This window comes from Vulpes vulpes, chromosome 12, assembly GCF_048418805.1.
Source record: "Vulpes vulpes isolate BD-2025 chromosome 12, VulVul3, whole genome shotgun sequence".
NCBI lineage: Eukaryota > Metazoa > Chordata > Mammalia > Carnivora > Canidae > Vulpes > Vulpes vulpes.
The window spans coordinates 159600195-159624415 of record NC_132791.1 but is presented as its reverse complement, the minus strand read 5'-3'; the positions used below and the strand labels follow the sequence as shown (position 1 = coordinate 159624415).

At 62.1% G+C, this 24221-nt stretch overlaps 1 protein-coding gene across 3 annotated transcripts in view; it reads right to left on the bottom strand.

Moving 5' to 3' along the window:
• TP73 (tumor protein p73) overlaps positions 1-24221 on the bottom strand; it is a 65127-nt gene that overhangs the window by 29637 nt on the left and 11269 nt on the right. For 2 of the 3 annotated variants that reach the window (XM_072731091.1, XM_026005141.2), the window contains exons 2-3: positions 15209-15300; positions 14777-14897 (exon numbers count right to left, since the gene is read on the bottom strand). In XM_072731091.1, the coding sequence (XP_072587192.1) occupies positions 14777-14897; positions 15209-15267 (180 nt within the window). In that variant the 5' untranslated portion in view covers positions 15268-15300. Of the gene's footprint in view, positions 1-7716; positions 7987-14776; positions 14898-15208; positions 15301-24221 lie in introns of those variants that run through there. The other variant, XM_072731092.1, reaches the window with a different exon arrangement.

Below are 24221 nucleotides of genomic sequence, written 5' to 3'. Positions count from 1 at the left end.
CAAGCCACAGAAAAGAAGATTTCGCTAAGAAAATCATCAGGGGACGCCTGGGTGGCTCCGTCAGTGAAGGGTCTACCTTTGGCTCAGGTGGTGATGTCAGGGTCCTAGGATCAAGTCCCACATTGGGCTCCCTGCTCAGCAGAGAATCTGCTTCGCCCTCTCCCTCTGCTGCTCCCCACCACTCATTTTCTCTTTTTCTCTCTCTCTCTGTCTCAAATAAATCAATGAAATCTTTTTTAAAAAAGAAAAAGATCGGGGATCCCTGGGTGGCTCAGTAGTTTAGTGCCTGCCTTTGGCCCAGGGCGCGATCCTGGAGTCCTGGGATCGAGTCCCACGTCGGGCTCTCAGCATGGAGCCTGCTTCTCCCTCCTCCTGTGTCTCTGCCTCTCTCTCTCTCTCTATCATAAATAAATAAATAAATCTTTAAAAAAAAAGAAAAAGATCATAAGAAGGGGAAACCTATTTCTAATCTTTTTTTTTTTAATTTTTATTTATTTATGATAGTCACAGAGAGAGAGAGAGAGAGAGAGAGAGGCAGAGACACAGGCAGAGGGAGAAGCGGGCTCCAGGCACTGGGAGCCCGACATGGGATTCGATCCCGGGTCTCCAGGATCGCGCCCTGGGCCAAAGGCAGGCGCTAAACCGCTGCGCCACCCAGGGATCCCGGGGAAACCTATTTCACTACTGTATTTATAAGAAAAAATCTGCATACAAGTGGACTCAAGCCGCTCAACCCCAGGGTCCGCTGTGATGGTTCTTGCGGCAAAGGGTGCTGCTCCCCAGCTGCTCCAGCACCATACACCCTGGGTCCTCAGGACGTTCTTCCTGGACTAAAGCCTATCCTCCCCTCTGTGCAGAAAGCACGCAGGGGTCAGCGGCCTGCATGCCTGCCTGGACTCCTCTGCTTTGTGACCTTGGCCGGGCTCACGCGGATAGTACAGGGGTGCCCAGGCGTGGCTGTTGTGTTGGTACCATCAGGGTCCTCCATCCATTCCCTGAGGCTCAGGACAGTGCAGAGTGAGGACACTTCCAAAGCGCTTCCAAAGAAAGCCGAGAGGCCCAAATGCAATGCCAAGCACAGCCCACCCAGGACCTTCCCATAGGTGGATGGTGGTGACACGCCCGGCTTGAGGCATCACAGTTCCTCCCCCCTTGCCCTCCTGTCCTCCCCACCAGGCCCCAGGTGGCCCCGCCTGCTGCATCCACTGCTCCCCAAGCCTGCAGCACCACAGGCATCCTGTGCAGCCCTAGGGCCTTGCAAACACGTTTCCCTTCCCAGCCCCAAGTGGAGGAATGGTCTGGAGGGACGATCTTCATGGCTACCCCCACGGTCAGCCCTGGTGCACCCCATGTTCCAGCCGCCTGGTGAGAGCCCCACTCAAGGCCACACCCTGCACCTCTGGCAGATAGCCGCCCTGGCTTCCAGCCCGCGGTAGGGCTGCCTGGCCTCCCTGGCCCTCCCTCAGCTTCCAACCCCTGCACAGAGCCCACCTCCCCAGGAAGCATCCCGGCCCTGCTGCCCCCTCCTGGCCGGGCACTGGGGCTGGAGCTGAGCCCAATGGGCAAGGCACACAGATCCATCCTTTCCTGGGTCCGGGTGCTCCAGAGGTGGGAACTACATCATAGGGCCTTGGGCTTGGCCAGGGAATCGGGAGACTGGGGCCCTGACTTCACCACAGCCCGGCCGTGTGGTCCTCAACTTTGTGGAATATAGGTGAACAGTGTGGCCGTGCTTCTTCCTCGGGACCAGTGTGCATCTGACTGGAGGAGTGTGTGACGGGCTCAGGGAGGGGCGGCTGGAGCCTCAGACACTGCTGAGCCTTCTGTCCAGATGCTCCTCCCCAGACCTCCACTGTGGGCGGGGGGTCCCCTGTTCCCCATGGAGATGCCACCTCCTGCGGGGAGTGCTCCCCACTCCTGGACGCAGCCCTGCCTGACCGGGGAGTGCACACCCTCTTCCTGGGGGCCCCGGGGGTGCAGGCAGGAGCCCCCCTCATCTTGAAGGGCTCTCTCCCACCCTGAGGTTCTCTCCCACCCCAAGTGGGTGTCTGCTCTGACCCCAGCAACCCCCAGCTCCCCAGAGAACACTACCACCAGATTTTTTTTTAAATCGAATATGAACTCCAAACCCCCTGATCTTCTCTGGCAGGCATGTCTGGGCTTGGGTACAACCTCGCCCAGAGGTGAGTGCCTGGCAAGCCGTCTGGGCTTCAGGGGGAGATAACCCATCCCGCTCAGAGCAAGACCTCCATCCTGCGGTGTTTCCCACAGCATCTCCCGGAGTCTGTGATTAAACGGGTGGAAATGCCAACAAGACCGGACTCGTGCGGGGGGGAGGCACCCTCTCCTCCTGAAAATATGCGCTTACACTCTCTCCTCACCCGGGGCTGAGGCAAGGCTCTGCCCAATCTGCGCCAGGACCAGGTGGAAGTTTCCACACCTCGCGCTGGAGAAACGCGCCCCCAGAAGCCCGCTGCTGCAGCTGCTGAGGCGTGTGTCTGCAGGACCCCCTGCCCGCCGCCGCCTGCACACCGCACTGCGCACACCCGGGGGGCAGCCTGGGGCCAGGCCGGGTCCCTGTGCGTCCCTGGGCTGCGCCCTGCCAGCCTCAGCGGGGCTGCCCGTGACCTGGGCAGGGGGACCACGGATGCACAGACTATTTCAATCCCCAGGACAGAGCCCCATCCAGACCCCAGCTCCCGGAGCGCCCAGGACCTGGAGCAAAGTGGGGTGCAGCTCACGGGAGTACCCCTCTGCCCTGGGCATCACTGGGGACAGGCGGCCTTCCTGTCCCCTTCCCGTCTGCTGCCCCAGAGCCGGACCCTGACCCAGGCATCTGCCCTGACACCCCTCACCCACGTCTCCTTGTCTGTCTGTCCATTCTGCAGGGGCTGATCAGGCCCCGCCCATACCAGACCCCTCTGACTAGCCGCTGCTGTCCTTGGTGGCATGTGCAATAAAGGTGCCAGGGAGGGTGAGGGAGAGTCAAGAGGGCGCCAGCTCAGATGACCAGGACCCAGAGTTGGAGCAGCAGCCATGCACTCCTCAGTGAGTGGGTTTGCTCCCTCCCTCCCCAGTTCAAGGCTCTGGGGTAGATAGACAGGCCAGCCCACTGCCCCTGCCTGCTCTGCTGCCTGACAGCCCCCAGGCTGGGCTCCCCTCCCCACATACCCAGGAGGTGCCGGGGGGGGGACAGCGGCACCACGCAGAGATGGCCACAGCCTCCAGAGCCGTGCTCGTGCAAGGCCACAACAGCAGGCAAACCAGCCTGTGAGGCTGTAGGGGCTCAGGCTTCAGGACAGGCTGGACACAAACACCACCCGGCATGGGCAGGGGGAGGCGTGGGAAGGCGTGGGAGCCTGCAGACTGGATGCCAGCAAGCAGAGGAAGGGCTGAGGGGGACGGTTCAGCCAGCGGACCTGCTGGCTCCGAGTCAGAGGCAGTGAGGTGGCCATGGCATGGTGCTGGGGCCTGGCACCCCCAGAGGACACACTGGTGGACTCCTAGGGCAGGGGATGACAGGTGTGGCAGTAGGCAGGTCAAGAAGAGCTCCCAGGTTTCAGCCACACAAAGGAAGAGTGGATGTTTCCCAAGCTGAGACTGTGGGGGAGGTGGGGCTGCAGAGAGGTGGGGATGGGCCCCGCAGAGATGGGCCCAGAGCCTGGCCAAGGGGGTAGGAGAGTGTCAGAGTGTCAGCTCCGTGAATAGGATGGTGGTGATACCTCCATCCCCCAACTCCCCAACCCCCCGCCCCTGGGCAGGCTCTGGGATTTCCCTTCTGGAATAGTCCATTCCTTCCCAGGCCCCAGAGCCTCGTGCTCCTGCTGCCCCAGGTCAGGGAGAGGACACCGGTGGCCGAGGCCCATGCTGCTGCACAGACCCCTGGCCGCTCCAGCTCTGCTCCATCTAGTCACTTGAACACCTCCTGTCTGGTCCCTGGAGGCCCTGTCCCTTTTCTGTCCTCACTGCCCGCCCCCCACATCACTGGCTCCTGGCTCAGGCAGCCCCTCTTGTGTCCTGGGAGGTGTCTGTCTGTCTATGATCTGGTTACTCTCCCTCGGTGCAGCGCACGCCCGTGCTGGGATGCCCCCCTCCCCTAGTCATCTCCACCTGCCACCTGCCCCCCCTCCCTCGCTCCCTGTCTAAGCGGCCACTCTGCTAGTGTGGCTCAGACTCCCCCTCCTCCCCCCGCAGCCCCTTCTTGGCCCAGCGGCCACAGATGATGAGCAGCTCACGTGGATGGAACTGGAGGGTATTATGCTGAGTGAAGTAAGTCAATCAGAGAAGGACAAACATTATATGGTTTCACTCATACGAGGAATATAAAAAATAGCGACAGGGATTATAGGGGAAAGGAGAGAAAATGAGTGGGAAAAATTAGAGAGGGTGACAAAACATGAGAGACTCCTAACTCTGGGAAACGAACAAAGGGTAGGGGAAGGGGAGGTGGGAGGTAGGACGGGGTGACGGGCAAGGAGCAGGGCACTGGACGGGATGAGCACTGGGTGTTATACTATATGTTGGCAAATTGAACTCCAATAAAAAATATACAGAAAAATCCAAATGCGAGGTTAAAATTTATAAAACTTTAAAATATATTTAATGTCTCATTTCCTTTGTTTTGCTTAACAATAAAAATATTAATCTATGAAAAAAAAAAGAAAGCAGAGCTCACTCTTCACCCCACATTCTCCTCCTGCAGGTTCCCATCTGAATAAACAGGTGGCGACCCCCTTCACCCAGCCTCCTGGGTCCACCCTGGGTCACCTCTGCCCTCACCCCCAGCCCACCAGCAAATCCTGTTGGGAACCCAGGGGTGCGGGCTGCCTCCCCTGCGCCCACCTGGCCCGAGGAGGTGAGGAGGCGGTGTCCCTCTGCGGGTGTATCCAGCGGCATCCGGCTTCCAGCCTCGGCCCTGCCCTCCTGTGGTCCGCTCCTAGCACTGCAGCAGGGGCTCTTTCCAGAGCCCCGGCAGGATCTCGCCCTTCCTCCCCCCATGGGCCTCGGGTACAGGAGGTGCTTGCTTAGAACAAATTTCTTGCTGCACTGATTGGCTTTTCCCAGCAGGGCCCTTTCTACCAAGAGGCTACGGTATCTGCAAAGAGAGAGCGACCAGACCCACGCCGCACAGGGGATGCAAAGCGCTGTGCCCTCTGGAGCTGCTGCAGGACAGTGGACACTGGTGTTCACGCAGCACCCCTTCCACCACCCAGCATGGACTGGCAGACAGTGGGAAGAGGCCAGGCCCACACGCCCATGACCCAGCTCGAAGACCCTGCAGCCCAGACAGCCCCCCGGGCCCTTGACACACAGGCACGGAAAGAGCCAGGGGAACCTAATACTGACCTTGCTTATCTCTTGAGACTTTAAAGCTTTGCTGACCAGTGAAACAGCCCCAAAGACTAGTGAATATGGCAAATCACAATATTTCCAACCGGGAAAAGCCAGCCCGGGGTGCCTGCTATGGGTTGTGGGCAGCGTGGTCTCAGGTGAGAGGGGCCCTGCGTGGGGGCAGCTGGTCAAACACAGGTGGGAGAAGCTGCCGCAGAGGCCCCAGCCCTCTCAGTGCCAGCCCCATGCCCCCAGTAAGTGCCAGCCACCACCAAAGGCAAGAGTCGTTCAGCCCTCGACGGAGAAGCAAACCCTGAGTACAGCTAAACCTGCAGGGAGAGGGGGTACCCTGGCGCCCGGAGCAAACCCAGTGGGCAGCATGGTGCTCAGACAAGGAACCGGGTCACACAAGAAACCTGGCTGTGCTCCTTCCCTGGGGCTGGGCTGGGCTGCTGAGCACATGAGCTCCTCCTGTACAACCCTACTTATTCATTTTGGGGTTTCAGGTGGTTTGGGCCAAACCTGCTTCCTCTTTCGTGATGCTGCACACAGCGGGAAGTGTCTGTCCCTGAAGGAGGAAACGGATGCTTTTATAAATCAGTACGACCCGGCTGGCCCACTTCTCCTGGGGGCAGAGGTTCTGGCACCTTCTACCTGCCCTGGTCACACACACACACACACCAGAGCTGCTTGCTGGGTACTTGCCGACAGAGATGTCCTCGGTAACACAGAACCAAGTGATGACGTGCCTGACCCTGTGGGTCCCTGGACGCCAGTGGCCCCTGCTGCCCACCACTCACATGGGGGAGGCAATGCTCCCTCCATGGTCCCAAGGCGGGCCCAGTACCCCTGGTCCCCACACCCGGGGAAAGAGGCCACGCAGCAGGCGTGCTCAGCACCACCTGGCATCTATACTGCGAAGCCACTTCACTAGAGAGAGAAGGTTATACCAGAGTGCCGGGCACCCAGGCTTCTTGGCTGGCCGTGCAGGCACTGGCCTCCAGGGCCTGGGACCTTCTGCTCTGGCTTGGGTTGCATGTGTGACAACCAGATGCCCCAGTGGCAGGTGGACAGCCCCTCCTGGCTCACCAATGACATGGGTCATGGGTAAGTGAGCCAGTGACAGAGTGAGTGATGGGGAGAGGACGGGGAGGAAGGATGTGCCCTCCCTGCCCAGCACTTGCACACACTGAATTTCAGACAGAAGGCTCATGTTCAGGGTACGGAGAGGCCATGGAGCCTCCAAAGGTGAGTGTTCGGAGCCAGGACCAGAGTCAGGCCATATAGACGGGTCACCCACACCCGCACCCCTCCCGGGCCACACATACACTGTCACTCTTCCCATGGCCTTGCTGGGGACACAGGTGCCTAGCCCAACCTGTGAGGCACACAACACGCATGCGCATACACGCACGTTCTCACCCGAGTGCACACTCACACACAAGGACATCTGTGCACTTGCACACGTAGCCCAGAACACAGTTCTCCAGAGGCTGGTGTGCCCCCAGATCTTTGTGGCTCAGACTCCCTGTCCTCTGCCCGTGGAGCCTAGGGTGGCTGCACTCTGCCCAGCTGTCCGTCCTGTCCCTCAGCCCATGCTGGGTCCCCACAGGGCACCAGCTACCCGCAGCCCCCACTCCACCTGCCTCTACCCTCTACCCGCTCAATTAGCAGCCTGGTGTCTGCCTGGCCCTAGGGACCTGGCAAGTCTGGAAATGAGCCCAAATCCCCAGGGTCCAGGCTGCAGAGGCCAAGCAAAAGCTACAGGCCCTTTCTTCCCCCTGCCAGGCCGCTGCTCCTCTGTGACACAGAGACAGGGCGCTTGAAGGCCAGCCTGCCGCAAGTCCTTGACCTTGAGCCCAGACCACACCGAGCCAGCCTAATGAGCAGATGCCCAGAAGAGGATGCTCTTGACCTGGGACCTCAGAGCCCGAGCCCTGGGAGAAGGATGACCTCCAGGGTAGGCTGAGCTCCCGGTAGCTGGGGACAGGGCAGGGCAGGGTAGTTTGTGGCCCCTGGGTCTGGGACAAAGCCTCCAGCCCACAGCGGGGGAGCCTCAGCAACCTCCACATCTCAGGGTGGCCACCCAGCCCCGACTGGGTCACCACCCACCCTCCTCTCCATGCCCGCTGGTTCTGCCCAGCCAGTGAGCACCAGTTCCCAAGCTCCTCCAGGATGTGCTGGCACCTGCCTCTGTGCCCAGGACCTGCCCCAAACCCTCAGCGCATCCTGCCTGCCTCGGCGTACCCTGGGCTGTGGCACCCCAGCCAGCAGCAAGTGCTTGCCGGGGAGACAGATGAGAGAATGCCCCTCCTAACCCTCCATGGCAGCGAGGGCCCGCCAAGGCGGATGGAGATGGGGTCCCGACCCACGCGGCACACCTACCGTGGCAAAGTGCTGCATGGGGTCACCGACGTAGAGCATGGTGGGCGCGCGGGAGCCCGCACACGCCGGGAAGCTGGCGTGCGGCGGGTCGAGGCATGGGTCTGGGTGGCCGGGGGGTGCGGGGCGGAGTGGTAGCCGCTCGGCAGGGTGCACCCAGGCGCAGAGGCTCCGCGGCTAGGGGGGCGGGAGCCGAGGATGCTCCGGGACATGTGGGCGATTCGCTGGCATCTCCTTCTGCCTCAGTTCTGTCAACCAGCTGCATCTAACAACAAAACCAGCGGCCCACCCCTTTATCCCTCATGCCTATTCATCACAGTCCAGGCAGGCCCCGGCTTGCCCACTGATGTGTCGGACCGCACCACGGAGGCACACGGGGAGGGGCGGCGTGCGGGGCCAGCGCCCACTCCGCACTTAGGCCACACCTGGCTCCCCCAGGGATGCCCCCCACAGGAGGCTCAGGGGGCCACAGGCTCCCACTCCTGAGCCCCAGGGGGTCAGCCCGGGCGCTCTTGAGACCTCTGTGGGTGAGACTGGGCCACCCCAAAGGGAAGAGACGGTGCTGCGGCCCTGGCGCCCTGGGCGGAGCAAATCTCCCTCCCGCAGGGAGCACGGTGGTCCACTGGGGTGCGCCGGGAAAGCTGACGGAGAGAAGCACCTGGGAGACTGCTCCCCCAGCCACCCCCAGGGACCCCTGCTGCTGAAACGAGCAGCCAAGGCGTGGCCCGCGGCAGTGGATTGAGCCGGGGGACCTGGAGCTTGTGTGGTGCTCCAGCCCCAACTGGGCGGCCACTGGCCTTGTCCCCACTGGTTCCGAGCCCCTGGAAACAGGGACGTGGCCCAGAAGGGGGGCTGCTGCCCCACCTGGCAGGGGCTCGCGGTGGCCACGGCTACTCCCTTTCTGGAGTCTGCATGTCCGCTTTAGTGTAACCACCTTTGGCACAGGGTTGCTTTGGGGTCGGGGCGGGAATCCCCCCTGGAAGCAGGCAGGGCCTCGGTCTTGGGCCTACACAGATAAACCATATGAAGCTGGATGTGCCCCCTTCGAGTTCCAAGCACCACCCCCAACAAGAGCTCAGAGGCCTAGGAGGTGCTGCGGAGACAGCTACTGTTCTCCATGCAACCTGAGACAATGGAGGGAGACAGAGGCAGGGAATGGGTTCTGCAGAGGGGCCCAGGTTGGAAGTCCTGGCTGGGGGCAGCAGCTGACAGCCTTCTTGGCCAGGAATGCTTGAAGACGGGAAGGCTGGGGGTGGGGGCCCCGCTGCCGCCTCCTCCCTGGCCTGGGGTCCCATCCTTCAGTGAGGCTTTTAGAGGACGCTGGAAGGAGAGGCACCTTGTGGGCCAGGCAGGTGGGCTGGCAGACCGCAGGACCCAGAGCCAGGTGAGACAGGAGGAGGGGGGTTCAGACCCCCAGCCCCCACTCTCCAACCTCTCAGGGCTGGGGTCCCCGCCTGGCAGGGGAGCATCCCCAGCTGGGGCTCCAAGCACAGCAGCTGGGGAGGTCAGCCATCCTCCTCATCCTGCTGGATTTGTAGAAGCCAAGAGGGGAGAGCAGAGGAAAGAAGACTCTGAGGTCAGAGACCCCAGGAACGGGCATAGGCTGGCACCCGGGGGACCCGGTGTGGGGACTGAATCCCCAGGTGGCCCACGCCCTGCCTCCCCCTCTCCTTGGAAGGCACTGTAAATGCAATGACAGCCCCTGTGATCAACCAGTCAACTCTGAGTTGATCAGAAAGGAGGCTACACAGGTGGGCCAGGCCTCATCAGATGAGACCTCCAAAGAGGTCAGGGACACATTGTCTGCTGGCCTCAAGGAGCAATCTGCCAGGCTGTGCCACCACCATAGGGCAGCAGATCGCAAGCAGCCTCCAGGGCTTAGAACAGCCGCCCTTGAGGAAGCCGTGACCTCGGCTTCACAGCTGCGAGAAACTGAATTTTGCCAACAAGCAGAGTCTGGGAGGGGCCCCGGGCCAGACGAGGCTGCAGTCCTGGCTGACACTCCACAGCCTGGGAGACCTGGCGCAGGGGACCAAGGGGAGACACACAGGACTCCTGGGCCACAGACTCTGAGGCAATGAGGGCTATTTTAAGTCACCAAGTGTGTGGTGGACCTTGGGCAGAGGAAGGTCCACACTCTGGGGGAGCTCAGGCTACGGGGAGGCCGGGGGACACAGGCCAGGCCAAGGGGAAGCTGGCTGCCCGGAGAGGGGGTGTCAGGTGGGAGAGGCATCCCCCAGGGACACCCCCCACAGGAGGCTCAGGGGGCCACAGGCTCCCACTCCTGAGCCCCAGGGGGTCAGCCCGGGCACCCTTGAGCCCTGGCAGGAGCACCAAAAGCAAAAAGACCAGGACCTGGGGGCCCTGCCCACCCAGGCTGCAGGGTCCCCACAGAGGCCCCTCCCTCCCTGTCCTGACCACCCGCAGCAGGTGGCTGCGCTCACCCACGGAGCGTGTCACAGAGCGGGCTCCATGACCTGGTGGCAGGCTGGGGCACAGCTCTGTGCACCCCGGAGGAACTCCCACCCCAGCCCAAAGAAGGAAGTTGCTGCTTGGGGCTCACAGTGGACGGCAGGCAAGCTGGGGTCCTGGAGCTGCCGGGGGCAAACTGAACCTGCTCCCTGACCTTGGGCTCCACCCCCACATCTTCCCTGAGGAGGGAGCATCCCTTCCTTCCCCCTGCACGCCTACGCCCAGGGGTCCAAACTGGGCAGAAGGGACCCCTCCCTGGGCCAGGAAGGTCTGCCCTGGGTGATGGTGGGGTCTTGGGCCTGGGAGGGGCTGCAGGTTCTAACCTGGCTAAGCAGCTCTCCACGGGCACCAGAGCAGGTGGCAGTGGGGCCCCAGCGCAGATCAGCTATGCCTGCTGCCCCTGCCGGCCTCAGTTCTACCCCGTGGCCCACCTGCCCATGACAGCTGTCACCACAGAAAGGCGCCAGGAGAGGCGGGAAGGGACTCGGGGAGGGAGGGCCGGGAGCTCCACACACTCTGCAGGGGAAGCTGGGAGGAGCCAGTGGAGGGCGGCAAGCCAGCCAGCCTCGCTGGGCACCTGCCCCCTCTCCTTCTCATGCGTGCATCATCAGAGCTGGGAGGGGGCCCCCCTGGGAGCCCAACCCCTGGTTTGTCCTCAGGGGACACTGACACTCGGAGGGGACACGCAGACTCTTAGCTCAGGCCCAGCGCCCGCAGAGTCCAGGGGGAATTGGGACTCCAGCTGCCTGCTCAGGATGCCCAGGGCACTCACGATGAAGAATTTCATCCCGTCTGTGCCCACCCCCCAGGGACCTGGCTTTTATGCACCCTCCCCTGGTGGGAGGTGGGAGGCCTGTTTGAGGGCTTGTGCTGGGGAGTGAGCCACGTGGGGTAGGCTGACATGCCACCACCCAGGGCACGGGCTCTTCCTGCAGGAACCCCAAGGAGGGCAAGTGGCGACGCAAGGGCGTCGGGTCCTTCCCTGGCACAGCTGCTCCCAGGCCCTCTGTCCTCGGGGACACAGTGCTCTTAAACACGGAGCCTGGTCCCTGCCTCCCCTGCACAACGTTGCTTTGTCACGCACTCCCCATGGCCAGGCACCACCCTCGTCCTTGCAGTCCTGCTGAGGCTGACCAGGTAGACAAGGAAGCCACATGCATCACCTGGCAAACAAGGGGTAGTGGCGGGACAGGTCTGGGGGCTCCCCATACCCACGGTGGCCTCCCAGCAGGAAGCCCGCTCTGGGCCCTCTCAGCCCTATGGACCCTGGCAGCAGTGACCTCCGGGAGCTCACTGTCCTCTCAAGAATCTCTGCTCTGGGACTCCTCCAAGGTCTGCCAAGGGGCCTGCTGGCATACTGGGGCCCGTCCTCTCCATTGCCTGCCTCAGCTGCCTCGGCTGGCCCCATGTGGCAGAAGGGTGTCCGAGGACAATGACTGACCCTTCCTGCAGAGCTGGGCAGGGCCTGTGCTCCGGCCCACATGCTCCATCACCTCAGCTTCACAAGCAAGGACACCGAGGCTCAGGTTGGAGGGGGATGCATTCCGGGACAGCCTGGCTCCTCAGGTGGGCCATTACCTGTCCTACTTGTCCCCACTGGCCACTCAGGCAGTGATTCAGGGCCTCCTGTGGGCCTGCCGCGACCTCTCTTCCAACTGTGGTCTGACAGTGGCAGGGGCAGTGCTCAGGAACCTTCACAACCTGCGAGATGGGATCTGCCCCACAACCAGCGGGGCCCCAAGGCTCCAGACGGTGGGAAGTGCCACCCCAGAGGACCAATGTCCCCCCACTCAAGGACGGTCCCCATCAGCCCAGTGGACAGCAGGCCTTTCCACCCAGCTGAGTCACAGCCTCAGGGATGGCAGAAAATGAAGGACTCAGCTGCTTCCTTGCCCCAAGGCCTGGCCTGGGCAGCCTCTTGTCCAAGGTCACCTGCCTGGAGCCTGTGGCTGGAGGGAGTTCCCAGGCTGGGCTAGACAGCACCACGGGGTAGCAAGCTCCAGGGGTTCCCACCTGCACTGGCCCGGGCCCCTGGGCACACCGGGCAGGGGTCCCTGGGTGACAGAGGGACGGTGGGGCACCTGGCTCTGACCCAGCTGCTGAGCTGCCTCCATCTCTGCATTTGGGCCACCTCGGGCCACGCGAGAGTGAAGAGTGGCTCAGGCAGGCTCTCGGCATGGTGCTGCCACAGACCAGTGTCTGAGCTGCGACGGGACCAGGCGGGGCAGGACGAGGCTGACCCGGTGGCCCCGGGGAACCCCCACCTTTGCAAATGGAGCTTTGCATGCAGGTGGCTCGAGTGTGACTTCTAGAAGGTGGGTCCCCACCTGAGAGGCGGGAGGCTACGTCCTCACTACCCGACGCCTGCTGAGAGACATGCCCCTCCCTGCCAGTACAGACGTGCTCAGCACCCAGCATCCTCCGGGTGGATGTGGAAGGCACCCACCCTGTGGGAGATTAGAGCCCCTCCTGCCTATTGCAGCACAGAATCCCCTCCCGATGCTGGGGCAGTGGAGTGAGCCGGGCCGAGGGGGCAGGGGGATCCCAGACTCAGGACACAGACCTCTCAGGAGACTGTACTCGGGGTCTCCCCTCCTTGGACCTCCTGCCCCTCCGCAGGGTTGATGGCATGAGTGCCTGGCAGCCAGCTTTTCTACTGTGACCGAAGTGCCTGACGTTTGATCCCGAGGCAGTTACGTACCAGACCCCCATCCAGAATAAACGTACGGCCTGCTGCCCAGCTAGAGAAAGAGCCAGCACCTCCCCTGCCCCCACCGTGTGGTTCCACTTGGACAAAGCCCTGAATGGCCTGGAAAGCTGACCACTTGAGTGACCCTGCTTTCCTGCCCGGGCTTTGATATCCGATAGCTACCAATAAAGAGTGAGCCCCCAAGACCCCAGGTCCTCCCCCTGCACCCCAGTAAAAGCAGCCACTCCACCACATCTGCGCGCTCTCTTCCCCCGCCCCCAACCCACACCTGGCTGTGTGGCCCCTGGCCTGCCCTGTGCCCTCCAGCCCTGTCAGCAAGACCCTTGTTCAAAGTCACTGATATGTGTCTTGCCATCGTGCGAAGAGCAAGGCTGGTCCACCCACAACCCTGGCTCCATCGGGAGCTGTCTGTGGGGCTCGCTGTGGAGGACACTGTTGTCCAGGAGGGGGACCCGGGAGGGGAGAGGCCAGGACCGTGGCCCCCGCAGGTAGAACAGAAAGTGTTCTGAAGGGGCAGGACACAGCTTCTACCTCTGCACCCTGGCCTCTCCTCAAAGGCTGACGCTTCCCCACGTCTGCCTCAGCTTCCCCAGCCATAAAGTGGGAATAAACAGGCGCTGAATGTGGCGAGCTGCTCTCACCCCAATGGTCTCCTGAGTGGGGCAGGACCCCGGGGCCAGGCAGGCAGATTCCTCAGACCCAGTGGGAAAGGTTCCGAGAAATGGCCATCACGGGGCTCTCTGCCCACCACATGCCAGCCCTGGGCTGCAACTGCCCAAGTCCCACTGGGCTAGCCTAGTGTCTTCAATGGACACCATGGAGAACACGGAGGATGCCCCTGCCTCCTGGCTTCACTCTGCTCATTCACATGACTGGAGCCCACACGGCCCTTGCCGGCTGCCAAATGCTCAGGGTTCCTCAGACGCAGGGAGGGGGCCAGGCTCTCCTGGCCTCCAGAGTTCCCAGCTCAGCTTCCTTCCTGTGCCCTGGCTCTTAGCCTGGGGCTGATGCCCTGAGACAGACGTGCTGGGCCTCGGGGAGGCCAGTGGCCAGCACAGCTCCCATCCGGGGATATGAAGCAGCCCTGGAGTCTAGCAGTGGCTGTCCCAAGGGGGCAACTGCAGGAGGGATGCCGGGGCCTCCCTGGGGCCAAGGGCCCTCACACCCCCTCCCTGTTTTCGGCCTGCCTGCACCCTCCACTGACCACACAGGGTCTTGCAATGGGTGGTCAGAGAGACACGCAGGGACGTGGCCACCACCTAGCTACCACAACCCTGCCTTCTTGCCAAGAGGAATGCCTTGGGCGGGAAGACCTGAGACAGGGCAACAGGGGGTCAGGCCTCAGTTATCCCTGCATGTGCCCAGCTGGTTCCTCCTCTGGAAACAGCAGCTCGGTCTCCATCTGGGGCCCTCTTCTCACTCCCCTTGGTTCCATCCCGCCCCTGTCCCAGGGGACCCAGGTTGATCAGGGGCATGAGAATGGCCCAGACGTGGGCACCAAACCACGTTCAGACCAGTGAGAGGCAGGCCTGCTGGACTACCAGCAAAGAGGGTCCTCCCGACGGGAAGGGAGATGCTGGTGGGGCCTGGTCCCTTCCACAGAGACTAGAGGCTGCCTAAGAACACAGCCACCGTGGAGTGGAGAAAGCAGAGCGAGAGACAGAGAGACAGCCGTTTGATCACCTAGATCCAGCCATGTCTGAATCCATTCCTACCCCTGGACTAACAGTTTCATGAGCTGATATATTTTCTACCTTGCAGCTGAGATGTCCTGACAAACCTGCCGAGGAAGCCTGTTTCCTGCCCTGCAGGCTCCCCAGCAGAATGGTCCACACTTACTGCCCCCACCCGGAGACCTCCACAGACAGCAGCCCCACTTACCATGACAGGCGTGGTCATGCCCTGCAGGTGGAAGACATCCATGCCAGCCTCTGCGCCGCCCACCACCTCACTGTTTCCCTGGTTTGGCTGGGGAAGGTCAAAGTAGGTGCTGTCTGGTTCCCTGGGAAGAGAGGGGCAGAACCATCAGTCCCAGACCGCCCCGGCCCAGAGCTCCTGGGGAGCTTGCCTTTTCTGCCCACAGGAGCCCTTCAGCACACCGTGTATCTCCTCTGCTGGCCTCTGCAGGCGAGGCTGCCAGGGAGGCATGGACACACATGAGCTCTGCCCCTTGGATCTCAGGCCAGCTGGTCGGAGGAACGAGCCCAGACCCAGACCCTGACCCTGCATCCCCAGGAAAAAGCCCAGGCCAGCAGCCCCTGCCTCCCCGTCACCTAGCCCATGTCCCGCCCTGGCAGCCGGGGAAGTACTCACAGGGAGCTCCAGAGGTGCTCGAACGTGGCCCCCTCATCGTTGGCGGTGGACTGGGACATCTTCCCTGCACCTGGCCCCGAGGGCGGCTTGCTCTGTGGGGAGGGAAGGAGGACATGGGTGCTCTGGGAAGGCCGGCCTCCGCCCTCCTTAGGCATCCCCAGGGACTGGGCAGGCCAACACTCTGACATCGATGGCACCCCGATGAGGAGGAGGGAACACCTCTCAACCCCCCACTTCATCCTCCCCTTTCCTGGGCAGAACCCCACCTTGCAGAGGGGCGGGCCTGGCTCCAGCCCCCAGTTGAGAGGGGGTGCCCTGGGCAGCAGGGGCTCCTCAGAGCCACTACCTATGAGGGGGGTGATGACAGCATCCCTCCATGAGGCTGCAGGCCCCTTTGGGAGCTTGAATTGAGGTCCTTGCTATGCCTGGATCACAAGGAACACTAAACACGTGTGGCCACTCTCACTATGAACTGTCTCTAGGCTTAGCCTTCAGGGCTCAAGTCAGATTTGAGGGCTCCTGGTACCTCTGATACCCCCAGCTCCGAGGTCACCCACTCTCAGGAGGGGCCTGTGCAGGGCACGTCCAGAGGCTGGAGCCGAGCCCCAGATCTGAGGCTGGCTGTGCCCTAGGGCTACAGGATGTCAGATGGCTTCCCCCTCAGAGACGGGGTCCTCCCCTGCAGCCTGGACACAAGAGCAACTCCAACCCTGTGAGCAAGGCCAGGCCAAGGCCGTGAAGCTGTTGCTGGGGCGGGACGACTGCCCGTGGGTTCCCCCCATCACAGGGGATGCCCAGGGACTGGGGTGCCCGATCTGGTACCCAGACAGGCTGACCTGTGTCCCCAGCGTTTCCTCTCCCAAGAGCAACCACGCCCAGCTCCCACCCCATAGCGGCCCTACAGTGGCCCTGCCATCCCAGGACCAGGCCTGGCACAGCTGGCGCTCCTGACTTCCAGTGGTGGAGAAGGGAGGAAACCAGAGCCTGCCCTACCCACCCCCACCCCCGCCAGTGGTGTCTCCCAGAGCCACCCTCGGGTCCTTGGCAAAGGGCCGGGGGAATCAGTTTGGCCACCGTCCACCTGGCATTGCCCAAGCAGGCAGGCCTGGACCTGCCCACAGCCATCGGGGGAGGGAGGGCACACCCACCATCTGTCACTCGGTCCCCAGGTAGGCGGGCGCTGGTGGAGGTCTGGGCACTCTCCTGAGGCCGCCACGTGCCAGGCCACCGGTCTCTGGAGCAGTGGCACGAGCCAGGAGGGCTGCCTCGGCGGCGGGGCTGGGCACTGGCAAGGGAGGCCCAAGGGCTGGGGCGGGCCGGACAAGGATGGCCTGGGACTGGCGGCTTAGAGAGCACTGGCCCCAAACCAACCCTCCCGCAGGCTCAGAGAGGTTAAATGACCTGCTGAGGTCACACAGCGCTGCTGTCTGCAGAGGAATGACCAAGTGGTTTCCTCAGAAGTCAAAATTAACTTAGCTACCCACCCCTGCAACATGTGCACCTTCAGCACACGATCTACCCACAAGGATTTAAGGATTTGGGAGTATTAAAAAATATATTTTATTTATTTGAGAGAGCACGCGAGAGAGCGAGCATGCAGGCACATGCATGCACACAAGCAGGGGAGGGGAAGGGGCAGAGGGAGAGAGAATCTCCAGCAGACTCTGGGACAGCCAACACAGGGCTCTATCTCACGACCCTGAGATCATGACCCGAGCTGAGACCAAGAGTCAAATGCTCAGCCGGTGGTGCCCCCCAGGCATCCCTGCCTGGAGAGTTTAACAAGGCTGGGCAATGCCAATTTGCATGCCTCCTATTCCGGGGAGGTCACTCCCTCCCTAGGCTGAGCTGCCCAAAGCCCAGTAGAGCCGTGTGCGGGGTGTGGAGCTAGGGGTGGACTTAGGAGGCAGAACAGGGCCGGCTGCCCAGCTGTGGGGCCAGCCACCAAGCTGAGGCTGGGCGGAAACCCGCCCTCACATGTTCCCTACGGCTGGTCCTTTCTGGGCGAGCAGGGAGTATTAGTCGAGTGGCCTCTTGGTGTGGACACCGTGTGCTGACAACACGCTCAACTCACCCAGGCCATTTGGGTGCCCTCTTCATTTTAAAGATGGACCATCCAAAGGATGGTCACCCTTGCAAGTCTAATCACAGCAGCCCAGAGATGCCAACAGCCCAGATGTGCACTGACAGACAAATGGAGAGACACAGACACACGTGGCCCATCTGCAGTGGGGTAGCACTTGGCCACGGGAAGGAACGGAGCGTGGACACTTGCGACAGGGTGTGTGAGCCTCGAGGACAACCCCCCAAAGGAGGGAAGCCAGACACAAAGGACCAGGCCCCATGGGCCTGCACTTACAAAGTGTCCAGACAAACCCCGAGGGCACTGAAGGCAGGTCGCTGGGTCTGGGGCTGGGGGAGGAGGACAGGGAGTGATGGGAATGGGGATGGGGTTTCCTTGGAAGCGGCAGGATGTTCTGGAGTCCGATGGAGGTGGACATTGACAGCATTGTGACTATAGTAAATGTCACTGCATGGTTCGTCTTAAAAGGCTTAGTTTATTTCACCTTGACAAAAAAATAATAAAAACCAGGGAGGCTGGGGTAGCCTATGGGGAGAATCCTGCTGCAGAGCATGTCCTGGGCACTCACTGCACCCGCTGCAGGGAAATGAAAGCACTCCCTCTCTGAAGCCCAGGGTCCAAGAGACAGCCCCGGGAGCCCCTGTGGAGAACAGAGAAGAGAGGAGACACCACTGCCCCAGCACCCTGGTTCCAGCCCCTGCACCTCTCTCCTGAGGGAACCCACTGCCAGGGGACACCACCACTGTGTCTGCCCTCCACCCTTGTTGCTGCAGTCCCATCTGCACCCAGTCAGGCTGGTTCTGGCTGGGGGCACACCCGCCCTCCGTGACAGCAGGGCAGATGGAGCCACTTGGCCACACTAGGAGGCCAACAGGAAGCCAAGTGATACCCAAGTCCCTGGGCCCCTGGCAATGGGTGGGGAGGAAGGGGTGATGCAGGTTCACCCACCTCTGCAGGATCAGCACTCTGCATTCGGCAGGTCCCACTGCTTTTGCACCAAACTACCCCCAAACCCAGGACCCCGTGCCCACTGTTCCTCCATTACTGCTTCTCCCATCACCCCTGCCTAGGCCAGGCCCCCTTTGGGTCCATCCTGGCCCCTGCAGAGCCTCAGAGCTGGGCCCTCCCTATCTAACTATTTGCCCCAGCAGGCTGCCCCTTACTCTCAGGATGAAGCCCCAAGTGGCCTCCGGGCCCACCCCCACCCCGACCCAGCCTGTCCCCCACAGGCCGCTGCATGGCCACTCCTGGGCTAGGAGCACTGGCCCCGCGGGCCCCTTCGCAGCACCGGCTCGGAGGCCCCCCTGTGGCATAGAGGTGCCAGTCAAACCAGCCCCTCCACCCAGCTATCTGTCTGTCTAAGAAGGAGCTCTAGACACAGAGGTCGAGGCCTGAGCATGCCTGTTCCCGTCCACTGGGCCCCCGGCCTGGGGCCGGCTCTATGAACACGCAGCCAGGCGTCCCCGTGTGGGGTTGACATCACTGTGTGCTCCCCACCATCCCTGCCTGTCTGTCCAGGCTTCCATACTCCACCACGGGCACAGGCCCCGCAGCAGGGGGCCAGGCCTCGAAGGGGCTTCACCCTGTGCCCAAAGACCTTGGCAGGGGGCCGTCCAGTTTCAGAGACCCCGACCAGGATGCACACTCCAGGGGCACCCGGGGGGCACAGCCGGTTGAGCATCCAACTCTTGTTTCAGCTCAGGTTGTGATCGTGGGGTTGAGCTAAGTGTGGACCCTCCTCCATCTCCCTCTGCCCCTCCCGCATGTGCTCTCTCTCTCAAACAAATAAATAGATCTTAAAAAAAAAAAAAAAAAGCATGTTCTGGGGCTCACCCCAAGGGGCTCCCATGGTGGGAGCTCAGGGATCTGCATCTTTAAGTGGCACCAGGGGATTCTCCGTGACTCTGGGACAGACCCTCGAGGAGAAAGCCTCACACAGGCCCAGCTCCCCCCATGTCACAGGCTCCATCAGTGTCCACCCTGAGGATGGTCACCAGCCTCCACTGGTGGCTTCCACTCAGGAAACCCGCCCTGCCTTACTTACAGGATGCCCTGGGGCCGAACCAGGAAGCCACATTCTCCAGATTTCCAATTTCCCTGGGACACTCCCCAGAGCTTATGGCACTGAAGCCAGGCCCCCGTGACCCTGAGTCAAGGGAGCTGCAGACCCTGTGCCCATAGGCACCAGGAGCTCCTGCAAGGGCATGAGAAAGAGGAAGTGCTGCTGACGGGTGGAGAATCGGGGCCCCTCCCTGGCACCTGCCCCCGACCCCAAGGGCCGCACTCCTCTATCCTCAGGGCAGGGCCAGGATCTGCCCTGTACCTCCTGCAGCATTTTGGCCAAAAGGACAGCAGAGATAAGAAACAGAACAGCTCCTTGGAAGGCACACCCAATGGCCCCAGTGACCCCACTTTATATTTGGAAACAAGCTCACGATGGAAACATGGCTCCCGGACCTCATGGCAACGGCTTTTGCAGATGTTGCAGATCATCTTAAAGATCACACGTGTAGTGGGGGACAGACCTCTGGGTCGCAATAGAGCTGCTAAGGGCAGCCACGTCCGTGGCCCCCGGGGTCTTCCATGGGCAGCCAGTTGTCCTGGAGGGAGCGCTCACTTGGCCTTGACCTCGCAAGGACCCAGGTGCACACGGGGCTCGGGGCTCGGGGCGGTGCTGGGGCTGTGAGGCTGTGGGCTCAGGACGCACGGGGCGTGCCATCCCCAGAACCGCTCCGCAGAGGCACCCCCGGAAAGGGCGCTGTGTGCCTCCCCTGAGCTGCCTGGCCGGGGCCATGCGGCGGGCGCTGCTGACCCTCAGCGCATCACCCCGCTGCACCTCAAGGAATTTCCAGCAAGTATTTGTGAGCCGGAGAGCACCGTGGGGCCGGAAGCGCCCCGGGACCCACAGAGCTCAGGTGGGCTGCAGGCACCGCACAGCCTGGAGCCAGGATGGAGGCGCAGCCTCCCCGCCCCAAATTCTCGATGTGACTCACGGGTTTTCTGAGTCCTCAACTCAAAAGTTCTCAGCTGGGGCCACTTGGCAACACCTGCCAACATTTTCGGTTGTCACCGCTGCTGGGGGAGGGGATGCTTCCCAACGCCTTACAGCGCACAGCAGTCTCCCCACAGCAGAGAATGTTCTGGAGCAGGGGTCAGCGCCAGAGGGGAGACGCAGGGCCACACCACAGCTTCCAGCTGCTGCTGGCCAAGCCCTGAACGGAGCCTCTGGGTGCTTACACCACCTGTCATGTGTCTCCATGTGTCCCCTCCCTGCCCCCTACCCTGTCCCCATGTCCCCTCCCTGTCCCTGCCCTGTTTCCATGTCCCCTGCCCCTGCCCTGTCTCTATGTCCCCTCCTTGCCCCATCCTCATGTGTCCCCACCCCCTGCCCCATCTGTGTCCTCCCAGGCCGGGCAGGCCCAGCTTCCTAGGAAGCCACCGTCCACCCTGATCCCTCATCAGGACACCTTCTTCCTCTGCTGCCCATCCCCCAGCAGGTAGTGGTACAGCTCCCACTGTGTGGCCCATAGGACAGCCTTGTTGGCTGGGCAGAGTTGTATCCCTGTCCTTCCTCCTGCCCTAGGCTCCAACGACGGGGATGGCTGCCCCCACACACCTGCAAGGGCCTGGTTGTCCTGCCCACTGCTGGCAGGGTTCTGAGACAGGGAGCACACCTTTGGCCTGAGCGCAGGTAGGGCCAGCGCGGGGCTCATACCCTCCGTCCTGGCCATCGGGGGCCAGCGTTCAGGGTGGGAGGCAGCTCCCCGCAGTTCCGTGGGGAAAGGCCCAGAGCACCCCACCCTCACCCTCAAACCCTCTGTTTCCACTGCTCTTCTGACACAACGGGCACGACAGGGCCAATTTTCCACTGTAATTTGCCTTTTTCACTCAGTAAACTCAGATCACCACAGTAAGGGACCCCTGGGCCTTCCCGGGCCCCTTCCAATCAGCCCTGTGGCCCTGCTCCAGTGATGGGAATGTTCTGGTGCCCAGAAGGCCCCCTACCTGGGTGGAGGGGTCAGGTGGCCAGCAGGCGAGGACAAAGCGGGCAGGCAACCCCTCTGCAAAATGGCGCTCTTCCCCAGGTGGTGGCCTAGCCAGTTTTAGCCAGATAGCCAGGGCCCAGCCTCCCCAGGCCCTCGATGTCAAGAGGCCTCTGTAGCCCCAACCACCCCCCGGAACAGGGGCTACCCTTGCAGTGTGGGGTGTGGCTGGGCAGGGGACCCAGTCAGAGTCACCGCGCAGAGCGCCTCCCTCCTCAGGGAGCAAGGGCAGCTGCCACCTTTGCCCGCCCCTCCGGCCAGTAGCCTAGGCCACATGACCCCAGGAGCATTGGGCAGCACATGCCACTCAGGGTGGGGTTGGGTGGGCAGGACAGGGCTGGCCAGATCTGCGCCCACGACCTCCTGCGGAAAGATGGGGTCCAGCAGGGCCTGGTGGGGAGGCCATGGCCCCCCAGGGGCCTCACATCACCAAGACGGCCCCTGGCTGCCCCTTGGCCCATGCTGGGGGGTGAGAGACAAATTTAGCCTCCACAGCCTGGGCCAGGGCTCACTTGTGAAATATGAAAACGACAGGAGGCACCCAACTAAGCTGCCCTGCCTCCCTCCTGGGCCAGGGCCCTCTCAGAGGGGGCGGGGGGTGGAGGGCAGACCAGAGCTGCTCCCAAAGCTCCCCTGGCCCTGCTGCTTCTCATGGCCAGCGTCTTCTTCCCCCAGAGGTCGCCAGCCTCTGCCACATGGCCTCTTCCTGCAGCCAGGCCAGGATCCACATGGCCTTCCTTGGGCACCGGGGCCTGGTTTGGAGGGTTGTGGTGTTGCCAGCAGTTCGGGTTTGAGTCTAGGGGTTGGCTCAGCACCCATGTGAGGCAGGACAACGGTGCCAGCCCTCTGACCACATGGGCTTCATGCCTTTCTAGAAGAAACAGTGGTTAAGTGAGCAGCCCAGGGCTGCAGGGATCTGCATTTGGGCCTCAGACCCAGCAGTGGCTGCCCCAACACCCAAACATTGCTAACCACTAGAGCATCCTCCAGGGACATTGTGAGACCAGCAAATTTGCAGCTCATTTTACTGTCAGCACAGATACATGCACAGAGAAGTGAGGTCACCTGCCCAAGGGCACACAGCTAGTTGGGGTGGAGCGTCAAATGCAGCAGTATCCAGCACCCCTGCTCTTGACCCCACCCTCTCCCTGACGGGACCCTCCCCAGCCTGCACATCCACACCTGCAACCATGCATCCTGCCTGGGAAGTCCCCTGCCAGCCCCTTTCTTCACCCAGCCCCTCAAAGCCCCATCCACAGTGAGGCCCACCCTACCCTCTGGGGTCCTACCAGCGTCCCTCCTCCAGTACCCGCCCCTGCCCTCTACAACATGTGCAGGTCAGGCCTGGCCACACAGCTCCTGTCCCCCAGTCTCCTGCTCTGGGCTCCACCCGGCCCCACACCCCCTGCTCCGTCTCCTCCATCCACGTCCACACAGTCCACCTCTGCTGCTCTGCCCTGGACAGCTGTGTTGCCCATTCTGAGCCTCTGTTTCCCTGCCACGTGTGGGAAGAAAGGAATGCACTCAGCAGGGCAGCAGTCCGGACAGACTAGGAGCCTGAGAAACTGTGGGGATTTGCAGCCGACCAGCAGTCACTTAGACTCCGGTGGCAGTGGAGGCAGAGTGAGCGGAGCCCTGATCAGGGGGTGGTGATGCAGAGAGGCCTGTTGCTGCCCTGTCCCTGGTTTGTTCGTAGAGGTCCCCCCACAATGTCCCACAACAGGAGAAACCTTCAGAATGGCCTCAGCAGCTTGCACTGGAGACTGGCTTCCTGGAGCAGGTGTCAGCTCCTCAGGGCTTGGCGGCTGCTGCAGCCCCAGGCCCAAGACTGCCCGGCACACTGAGGTGGCCACCAGTACGTGTCAGAGCAGGTGACTGGCACAGGCCCCAGGTGGGCACACAGCTGCCTTCTCGGGGGACGGCCAGGACGGGGTCGCCAGAGAGCCTGGTGTCAATGACCAGACACCGTCCCCTCACCTACAGGGCTGGAGTCCTTTCTGTCCATCTCCTGAAACCCCCTCCCCGGCCCTGCTTCTGCCCCAAGCGCTCACATGTCCACAGGCTCGTGCCACCACAGGAGGTGCCTGCCCTGTCCTCCAGAATCTTCTCTCTCCCAGACAAGCACGTGCTCTGGACATGCTCCCAAACCATCATCCCACCAGCCAGCCTCCTCTGGACACCCTCACATTCCCAGGAGGAGACCCCCACCCCGCAGACCGTGTGCCTCCTGCACTCTGGGCACCCAGCTCCCTTGTTGACACTCAGCCTGACCCTTACATTCTGCACCTTCCCTGCCCCCAAGTCAGTGGCACGCTGACAGGACTTCACCTGCACTGATGTCATGTTGGTCCATCCCTCCCTCCCTCTCTCCAGAATTGTCCATCAGCCTCCCACAGAGGTGCCTCTGCCCCACTTGCTCCTCCCCATCCCCTAACCTGGCCTTGGGGGCATCTTTCTGATAGTGACACCTAGAATCTACTGCCCACTCTCTGTCCCAGCCCCAGCCCGGAGACCTCTGTGTCCACCGACCTCAATCTTCCAAGTAACCCTGTAGGAAGGGAAGTGCTGCTGCAGCCCCACTCTCCAGATGTTCCTACAGAAGCACAGAGAGGGTAGCTCACCTGCCCTAGGCCACACAGCTTGGAAGTGCCAAGGCTGGGTTTGAGCCTATGCTGGCTCCCACCAGGCAGCACCCTCCCTCCAGGAGCCCCCTCCACTGGGAGTCAGAGAAGCAAACCAGCTTCTGCCGTCCAGCGTGAGGGGTGCTCTGAAGGGGTGTGGACCGTGGCCACAGCTGGCATGAGGGTGTATACAGATGGGAACCCATGTTGGGTTGCCATGTGCTGGTCTCCCAAGCTGACTCTGAGCTTGAGCTGAGCTTGAGGGC